This window comes from Oryzias melastigma, linkage group LG3, assembly GCF_002922805.2.
Source record: "Oryzias melastigma strain HK-1 linkage group LG3, ASM292280v2, whole genome shotgun sequence".
NCBI lineage: Eukaryota > Metazoa > Chordata > Actinopteri > Beloniformes > Adrianichthyidae > Oryzias > Oryzias melastigma.
The window spans coordinates 24458517-24468882 of record NC_050514.1 but is presented as its reverse complement, the minus strand read 5'-3'; the positions used below and the strand labels follow the sequence as shown (position 1 = coordinate 24468882).

The following is a 10366-nucleotide window of genomic DNA, read 5'->3' as shown; positions in this document are numbered from 1 at the left end:
GAGTTACTGTGAACACACTTAAAAAAATTTGACTGACAGACTTATCTGACTCTTTTGTCTCGTTTAATGTGCCTTTATAGTTTGGTGTATAGCATCAGTTAGAAAATATACCATTCAATGATGGTACAACCACTAGTATAAAAAAACAATACATGGAATTAACAACTTTTTTGTGTTTTTTATGTAAGAAAATTACATTAGACAGCACTAATATTGACATTTTTAAATGTAAAAACTTTCAAAAAGTATTGCCCCCCTTCCTAAAACTGTTTTTGCATGTTTGTCACACTCAAATATTTTAGATCCTTATGTTAAAGTCTAGCAAAATTAACCCCCCCCCCCCCAAAAAAAAAAAAAAACAGTAAAGAAATGCAGTTTTAAATTATGACTTTGTTTTTTAAGAGGTAAAAACTGTCAAAACAAAACCTGGCGTCATGTAAAAATGTAATTGCTGCCTATACCTATTAGATGGCTGTGCTGCACTGTACAGCATTTGTCAATACCTGCACTAAAAACTCTTCAACAGTGAAATAAAATAAGGTTGCTATACCTTTTCATGCAGTTCCTTAAATAAAGCTTCCATGAGTAGATCTTATGTCAAGAACAGGATCTCAAATTTAACAATGAAAATATTTATATGCTTCTCAGAGTTGGATGTGTTCAATTTATATAGTATAGTATAGTATATAGCACCTTTTATATATAAAAAAATATGCTGAAAATGTAGTTTTATTGATTGCAGTCAATCACGCACATTCTGAATCTTCAACGCAGTTCAGACCATCATACTGTTACCATGTCTGACTTTTGTTTTGATTGTATTTTAATAAAGTCCTGAGTTTTTTTCTGTTCTTTTCATTTGTTTTCAGAATCTGTTTTTCTGTTTAAGAACACACTTGTAAGTCATTTCAACTCAACCCCTCTGATTGTCCTAGAAGTCTCTCTAGCTAACATAACCCCACTTGGGTTCCACACATAATGGTCCGCTCTCATAAAAATTAACATCAAATATTTTGGCCAATGGAAAGTTACACTTAAAAGAAGTGCAGATGTGTCACATGGGTCCAGTTTCATTTAAGCTTAATGAGATCTAACAATTCCTCAAAGTTTAGCTGTGGGGGAAGAAACTTCCTCTGATCTTTCCGACAATGACTCAGCCAGAAGTAGATGGAGTCACTTAATGAAAATACAACACTTAATTCTCTACATCTGCATTTTAAGTATCCACAGCCCTTTTAAAAGAAGTGTAATAAGCATAAAGAGGGTCTACCTCCTTTGCTCCCTCAGGAGCAAACAGCAAACTTCATGAGCCGCAGACCTCTATAAATATTCCAAGCAAGGCTGACCTGGTTACAGAATGCCCTTGGGAGTGTGAATTAGCATCTGAATACTGACGCTGCTGTGGCCAGTTGAAGACTGGCATGGCAAGAGTGGCAGCACGGCGAGAGAACTCCCTCCAAAACTCCCACACAGACTTACCACCGAGCTCTAAGAGCACAGGTGTGATGAGCAGCACACATTAGCAACAAGTAAAGCCATACATCTTAAAAAAAAAAAAAAAGGTAAAGGCGCAATCATACTTTTATGGTTTTTACTGCCTCAGTAGTAAAATTTATATTGAATCAAACCATAGAAAATGTACATTGCACATGGATTTTCTCTGCAGAACAGGAAATATTATATATGAAGTGCTGTGTGATTTCCCAGATCTTTCTCTCATTCTTGCTTGTATTACATCCAGCAAAAGCTTATCATGTATTTGAAAGAGCTATGATGTGTTTGGAGTCTATTCAGTCTATATTTCACTGATATGAGATGAAATACTAAACAATACTAAAGCAAAAATCAACCTTGAAACTAAAACAATATAAGATTTGACAATAATAAAATAGAAATAACTCAACATGAGGCCTGTATGCATGCGATTTAGTGTGGATTATTACTAATCTGCATCTTCAGGTCACGTATTATTTACTAAGGATTAATATAAATATATGTTCGCTGCATACATTTATGAAATGGGAACATGAAAACCATTACTGGTCATCTGTAATCCTAATAAGTTTACTCATATGTTAAGTGTCCAGAACTACAATGATGATGACTGTCATGTTTTTATTTGGGGAAAGTATTCTTAGGGTTAGGAAGACAATTTCTAAATAAAAAAAGTAAGGCTTTGAAATCCCTTCCAAATTCTATGATAAAAATAATTTATATGAGCCATTGGCTATTGGCTGGTCATTTTCAGAATCTTGGTGATCACGCATTCATGTGTTGAAACTATAATACACAGGAAGAAATGCCAGCATAGGCCACAGCAAATGAACTACTACCAAACTAATTTGTACTGTAAGAATTATCCTATAAGCAATGAGAAGAAATCTGATAAAAGCCAACAGCAATTTATGCACATAAGTGCATATGGGAACAAACATTTGGATTTTTGTAGTCATGTTTTGAGGTGCCCTGCGACAGACTGGCGACCTGTCCAGGGTGTACCCCGCCTTCGCCCTTCAGTAGCCGGGATAGGCTCCGGCACCCCCGCGACCCCAAAAGGGAAGCAGCGGTCAAGAAGATGGATGGATGGATGGATGGATGTTTTGAGGTCTGCTTGAGCTAAAATGACATGTTTTTATAATATGTTGCATCATGACAAACTAAAACTGGTTATACTGAAGTAACATTTGAAGTCACAATGTCCAAAACCTAAAGTTTGGCATGATTAGATTCTCCCAAAAGAAAAACTACCTTTAAAATGCCACCAGGATAGCTGCAAAGTGATATTAGAAGCAGAGGGCAACTAAGTGAAAGTCCTAAATATTACTTCCCATTGCCCTTCTCTCAATATTTTTAAAAGTTTTCCACACAGGTGAGAAGGAGGTACATCAAGTTTGCAAAAAGGCCTGGAAACCTGATTCAGTTTCAACAGTTCTTTGCATAGGAGAATTAAACAATGAAAGCATGTCACTGTAAGAGGCTTGCATTTTTGATTATATATAATAAAAAGACAGGTCTGTCACAAATCTTAAATATATTTTACCTAAGTTACATTTGACTACATACATGACTTGAATGACCTAAAAGACTAAAGGTTTGCAAAGAATCAAAGTGTCACTGTGCCAGCCAAAACTAAAAGAGGAAGCCATACCTCCTGCCAGAATCTGTTGCTCCAGTTCAGCCATCTGTTTTCTGTAGGCCCTCAGCGCAGCTTCCTTGAATGTGGGTCGGATGCGCTTCTTGGGTGGTGCTTCAACGGGCTTTTCCTCTGGTACATTTTTATTTTCGTCCTCTTCCTTTTCTTCTACTTTTTCAGCCACCTCAAAAGTCTCTTCTGTTATTTCCTCTACTTCCTCTAACTCCTCCTGGAGCTCATCACCCTCTTCCATCTCCTCTGTCACATCATTGTCCTCCGTTTCATCTTGTTCTTCAACATCTACATATTCAACCATTGCATCATATTCTGCTGTGTCCTCAGTAAGCTGGGCATCATAGTCCTCACTGTGCTCTTCATCATACTGCTCATCCAAACTGCAATCATACTCCAGAACATTTGCCTCTTTGATTTCTTTGTATTCAGTTGGGGCTTCAACATCTTGACAAGTCTCTTTACCCTGAGAATCATCATTGTCTTGAAAAGTCTCTATGTCATCGGATACATTGTCCTGAGAAATCTCACACTCTTGTGCAAGCACATCTTCCTCTTCAGTCTCATTAGCATTAGTCCTGTTCTCCAGGTTAGCTAATACCTGTTCCATAACTTCAACATAGTGAGTCTCGTTGTCAACTGGTTGCTCAACTTCATCACCCATTTTATCTTCCTCTTTCTGATAGGGTACTGACTCAATGTGAACATCTGTTTCTGCTTTATTACTGGAGTTGTTTGCAGTAGAAGTGGATAAAGTACGAAAGCGCCCCATAAATGTGGATGAAGAGTTTGTTGGTTCCTCAATAGGAACAGGAGGAGTCTGTGCGCCAGACTTCCAAACTACCTCCAGAGCTGACTTGGCTCTCTGTAGAGTGGACCCAAAACCAAATCCAAATGACTTTTCACTCAAGTCAATACTAAGTCTACTGCTCCAAGACTTGGGAACTTCCTCCACCTTTTCTGTTCGTATCTCACTCTGACTGCGGTACATGCTAGAGGACTTGCTCGGGGCCTGGTGAAAGCTATGATTGACATCCAGTTCAGGAAATTTTTCACTGGGAGCTGTTTTGGGGACATCCTTTGAAATATCTTTAGAGGCTACTTTTGGTGTTACTGCAGTAGGTGGTGTTGGAGTTGCTTTAGGAGTCTCTTTAGGGGTCACTATTGGGCCTTCTTTAGGCGGAATCTTAGAAACTTCTTTTGTGGGTATTTTGGGCACCTCTCCAGTTACAACTTTAGATGACTCTTTTGTAGGTTCTTTGTTGACTTGTTTTACAACTTCTTTTGGGACTTGTTTTGAAGCTTCTTTGGTAACCTCTTTAGCAGGAATTTTTACACTTTCTTTTGGTGTAACCTGTAGTGGCTCTTTAGCAACAGCTTTAGGAGATTCTTTAGGTGATTCTTTAGGAGTTGAGTCAGGGGTCAAAACAGGAGTGTCAACTGGAGTTATTTTAGGGCTCTCCTTGGGTGACTGTTTAGGACTTTCTCTAGGTGTCATTATAGGGCTATCTTTTGGGACAGCTTTAGAAGTGACCTTTACTGCCTCACTTGAACTCACTTTTGGTGCTATTTTAGATACTTCTTTAACACTAGGCTTTGCGGTTTCCTTAGGTGGGATTTTGGAAGTCTCTTTGAGGACTGTTCGAGGGCTTTCCTTCACAGCTGAAATTGGCATCTCTTTAGGTAACTCTTTAGGAGCTGGTTTAGCTGCCACTTTAGTTGAAATTTTAGCTGAAACCTTTGGACTTTCCTTTGGTAATATATCTGTAGCTTCTTCTTTGGAAGCAAGTTTACTTTGTTTATGTGTCCCTTTAGTGGCAACTTTAGGGGCATCTTTAGAAGTTATCTTTGTGTTTTCCTTTGCGGTTACCTTACAACCCTCTTTAGACTGCCGTATAGAGCCTTTGACCAATTCCCTCTCTGTGATAGGAGGGATAATGTGGGTGGTAATAGGTGGTAAAGAAGATTCTCTGTCCAGCATCATGAATTCTTCATCCCCTTCAAACTGCAAATCAACCTCTTGACATTTGGTGATGTTTTCGGGAAAACCAGGAATGGTTGATGGGTCAAAAGGGCTGCTAACCTCTATTGAAGCCTCTAAGCCAGAGTCAGCTCCCTGCTCCAGATGATGCCAGTCTTTCCATGGTGATAGATCACCTTGTAAAGACACCTGGGAGCCACTATAGTGGCTTCTATCTCCAGACATACAGACGAGTCCATTGCTAACCCCACTATCAATGGTTTCTGTTGTCTCAGCCTCGTTGTGTTCATAGGTTTGATTGTCAGGATGACTGGAGCTAGCATACCAAGAAGAAGCCATGTCCTCTTGTTTTCTCTGCCACAGCTCCTGATCTGATGAGGATAATAAAGAACAGCCATTTGCCCGTGTAAAGTATTGACTTTCTGAAAAGTCTTCTGAGTATGATTGGCAAAGTTTTGAGCAATCAGATTCTGAGCGGCTAAGTTTTGGGGTTGAATAGTCGCTCTGAGAAAGCCAACCTGGTGTCAAATCAGAGTAGTAAGCCTTTGCATGCTTCTCTGGATCATAGTAAGTGTCATCAGCATAGTGAACTGTGCCTGAGAAGCCTGCTTCGTCTCCTGACCTGCCATGGTCATGATGTCTCCTCTTCTCTGATTTACTTTTGTGAACAGGCTTTGAAATGACCATTGCATATTTATTTCTACTTAATTCATCGAGTTCTTTATCACTGTCCATCGAATCCCAGTCATCGCTTTCCACTACTTTATCCTTTCCTGACACCTTTATATCCATGCTTTCGTAGGTTTGTGAGAATGACATTGTTTTGTCTTTTCTCTCTTTTCCGTCATGAGTTAGACTGTCAGTTGAAACTGTAATTCCTGTTCCTTTGAGTTTGTAGCATTTCTTCAGCACTATATCTCTGTCTTGTGTTGTGGCAAAAATGACAATAATTGGGCGGGGTTTTGCATTGGAACATTCTCTTTGCTGCCCTAACCTGTGAGCAAGCTCAATTTTTATTGTTTTGTGGGCATCTATAAAACCCATCTTGTCTTTCAGAATCTTGTATATTAAACCTTCTGTTTTTTCTGATCTTTCTTCAGGTACATTGAGAAACCTTAAGGTTGAGTTGTTTGCCTGATAGCTAATTTGTTTGATATAGTCATGAATGTCACGTGTTTCCCTCCTGGATTGGACAAATCCTGAGCGAAGTTGTTCAATCTCACTTTGCACTACTTCTACACTACTGGATATCTCATCAATGGAGCTCTTTAGGGCATTGACATGGCCACGAAGTTCAGATAGTTCTGTCTCTATCTGGCTGATTCCTTGAAGTTCCTTGAAAATCATTTCCATTACATCCTGTGTCTGACTGATGCAACCTGTTGAAGAAGACCCAGGTTCTAGAGTTGAACTCTTTTGCTGTCGTCCAGCACGGTCCAAAGATTTGCTGCGGATCCCAAGAGTTTTCCTCCAGTTGCTCACCTCGGAGTCTGAAGAGACACATTCTTGGCTCTTTTTCCATTTCCTTAACTTGCGTAAAGCACCTAACCTAAGTGTGTGTAAACTTGAACGCTCCCCTCGTTCACCCTCAGAACTGCCATCAGAAGGAGCCAAGCTGATGAGGCTCTTCCTGTTTCGTCTCACTGGCATAGTGTGTGATTTATGTTCATCCAATCTCCTGATAGGTTTTGTCTCACTCAGGAAGTCAGAGTAGCTACTGTCAATAGAAAGGACCTCTGGAAATATACTGTCATTATTCAAAAATGGAGAGTTTCTTGGAAGTCCATTTGCGATGGCTACACGATAACTGAAAGTGGGCGATAAGGAAGAACAGTCGTTCTTTCCGTCGTCTTCTTCAAGCGATATGTTACGTGCCGAAGAGCATTTGGAAATCTTTTTAACTGTTGTCTTCAGAGTGGTAGACAAAGTCAGATTTTGTGCTTGCAAATCAGCAGTTAGTTTGGGCTCTTTATTTTCACTTCTTTCTTTCTTCTTTATTGGATTTGCCAATTTCTTTGTAAACATTCCTTTGCAAATCTTTTCAATATAGGATAGTACAGTCTTGATTAGGACAGTAACCATGGATGGGAATCCAGTGGACCGTTTTTCTCATTGGGCAAAAGAGAAAGTTGGCTGGTAATGCAGGGTTGATGAGCCTAGCACAATGAACCTTTGCCTGAAGGCGGCCCCCAGTGTCATTAAAACCGCAGACCTTGCAGAGACTCTTGAAATTTTCTTAATCCAGTGGTTTTCTTCCAGAATAGAAACATTGCTCTGTAAAAGAAAAAAAAAACAGTTTTTAGAAGTTTGTCGAAATAATATTGTTAGACATTTATATTCCTATGTATTTGTCAATATGTCATTGCATTTCAACATTAAGGATAACATCAGAAATTTCTTGTGGCAGTACTCTTAAAGAATGTTCATATATACTGTAGTTTAACCATAAAAACACTAGGATCAATTGAAATGCTGAAAGATTATTTTATGCTTCTAGAAGTAATTTTATTATTCTCCTTATATTTTTTAAGCAAGTTTCATAGTCACATTTGTTTGGTTGATTCAGGAAAGGCAGTGAAAAAAGACAATGAAGTTGGTACAATTAGGTATATTTGCATTTGTCAGTCAAAGTCAATAGACCTAGAGTGTGCATTGATGTTTACAGCTTCTGAAGCACAAGTTTGCCAATTATTCTAATTGCTTAAGTGTTACAATACAGTCTTCTGTGTATCTATAGAGACCACAGAGCACCAAACTGTGCCATAGCAACACTTCAAAGGACTATTTTTGTTACATAAATAGCTGGCTTGTTTTAAAACGCTTAAGGTGACATTTCATACTTTGGCCCAAACTTTCTATGATTAAAAACATCTGTTATGAAGATAAGATCATTATTACCATTTTATTTCTTTTGATTTGTATTGATTAAATTATATGAAAGTATTCACTGATTGAAATAATGAAGGAAATCACTTCCATTGCAGAACACTTGTATCCTCAATTAGTTTAATTTCTATGATTTTGCACTTGAGCTAACGAGAAAGTTTAGAAGTAGGAAACTTGTTGTAATGGAAAAATACATTTTTCTTTATGGTGAAGCTGGTGAAGTGAGTCAAATGAGTAATGTTCTGCTGTACAAAGGACATGACAGCTGCTCCACATTAGTTCTGGGTTTTAGACCCTGATGTGTCTAGAGACTCATGACCACTGAGCAATGCTCATATCTGTTGAGCTGTGAAACAAAACATTACAGCTAGCATTTATGGCTGGCCTTAGATTAGTGGGAGGATATTAACTAACAGAATCTTAAAATTGGTTGCCAACACATTTTTTTTCCTTTAACCACTGTAAGATGGAAATAACCAGACAGCTTGATGATTTGTTAAATCTGGGGTCCAAGCTTGTGCCGAGAAACTTCTTAATGAAATTGCAAGGTATTATCTACCAGTGTTATTTTGTTAACCAGGCTACAAATAAACTATTGAAATATATTAAATCAACTGGTGTAATAATACTCTCAAAAGTTTTAATCCTTAACTAAATCTGAATTAGATGTTTTAACAGTACACATGATGCTAAGTAAAGCTCCTACAAAGATGAATGAATGAATGAATGAATTAAATGGTTTATTTCAAGCAATCAGGTCATAATACATACATAACATATCACTTAGTGAATCAAAAGTAGATTGCTTGAAAGGGAGTGGAAGGAAGCAAACTTATATAATCCCACCCCGACTCGACCATACCATTTTCTCTACACGAATTATCAATATCCGGTTCAGGTCTTAATATCAAGTTGAGGAGAGCTGGAGACACACGTCTGCTCGTGGCCCGGAACCGGAAATTATGATTTATTTAGATTGCATTATTTAATTAAAACAGGGTGTTTACAGGAATTATTTTGAATTGAATTTGTAAAGACTCCCTAATATTATAGGGAGAGTTAGAAAACTTTTGACTTGGCTGAATCAAAACCTTTTTGTCAGTTGAAAACATCTAAAATAAACATACAATTATTAGCAACCGTCAAAACTATTCAAATTGCAACTATAAAACATGGGAAGTGTTGCAATATATCTGTTGAACTTATGTTAGCTTTAATTAATCAAGCAGTATTTTTTTTTTCCTTAAAAAAAACTTTTGAGTGTGATTTTATACAATAAAACAATAGTCCCTATAAAGGGGTAGGGGTGTTCCAGATGCCTCCTGGCCTTTCTGGGGAGGTGTTCAAGGCATGTCCCCCTGGGTGGAGGCCCTGGGGAAGACCCAGGACATGCTGGAGAGACTATGTCTCTGGGTTGGCCAGGAAACGTCTCGGGATCCCACCAGAGGAGCTGGAGGAAGTGGGTGGGGAGAGGGAAGTCTGAGAAGAAGATGGATGTATGGGCTCTCCAAAATAGTTCTTTAAAAGGCTAATCCTTGCTGCAGAGAGATGCAGAGCCCTCCGCCGCGAGGGTGTTCATTTCACTCTATGGCGTGGAGGACACGCACTTTTTTTCACTTAGATGTGTTCTGATGTACAAAATTTTACACTTAAATGTAAGTAATGGTTTTTTGTTTTAACATGATTTTTTTTAAGTTATAAAACCAGTGTTGCTATGTATTTTCGTCATCAATAGTGTGGGAGTGGGAGTAACATCCAAATTTAAAGACCCTTTTTTTCAATAACTCTCTGTTTGGAGGGGTAAATGTCGAGGTAGGGAGACGCCGTAGGGGAAGAGTTCTAATTGGGTCTTACTTAATCATCAAATACACTATTATGTTTTGACAAATATTTAACTAAATATTTAATTTAAATCATTTTAAGGCAAATTGTTCTATCCAGCCTGCCACTTTAATGCACTTGTGATATGTTTTTTTGTAATGTACTAAATTGAGCTGTCCACTATCATGGTTCATCATGAGATCCAGGATCTGATACTGTTTGCAAGAGCAGACACTGAAACAGCAATTACATAAAGTACTGGCCTGCATAGTGGCAGTGCTTTGTCTGAATAAATCCCACTGAAGGAGTAGTACTGTTTAATGAGTGTCGATCACCAACTAAGAGCTGTCTTTCTCTTGCAAGGTCCAACTTCCTGGTATCTGCAAGTTAAGGTTTGACAAATGAAGTGTTCACTTTTCTTTTTTTACCGGAATCTATTCACAAATGACTTGCTAATGCCCGTGAGATATCGCCTGTATCATCCGATTACAGTGTAATGATGCAAGAATTAGAAGGAAAGGATGACAAATAAC

The 10366-nt window shown here is 38.3% G+C and overlaps 1 protein-coding gene and 1 long non-coding RNA gene across 6 annotated transcripts in view; one reads left to right on the top strand and one right to left on the bottom strand.

The window, feature by feature from the left end:
- LOC112160548 overlaps positions 1–10366 on the top strand; it is a 36984-nt gene that overhangs the window by 5801 nt on the left and 20817 nt on the right. The window lies entirely within an intron of this gene.
- The window catches only part of LOC112160546 (protein unc-13 homolog C), a gene marked incomplete in the record, with an annotated part of 136537 nt that overhangs the window by 123573 nt on the left and 2598 nt on the right, over positions 1–10366 (bottom strand). For all 4 annotated transcript variants that reach the window (XM_024295164.2, XM_036211111.1, XM_036211113.1 and 1 more), the window contains 1 exon segment: positions 3149–7400. In XM_024295164.2, coding sequence (XP_024150932.1) covers positions 3149–7208 — 4060 coding nt within the window.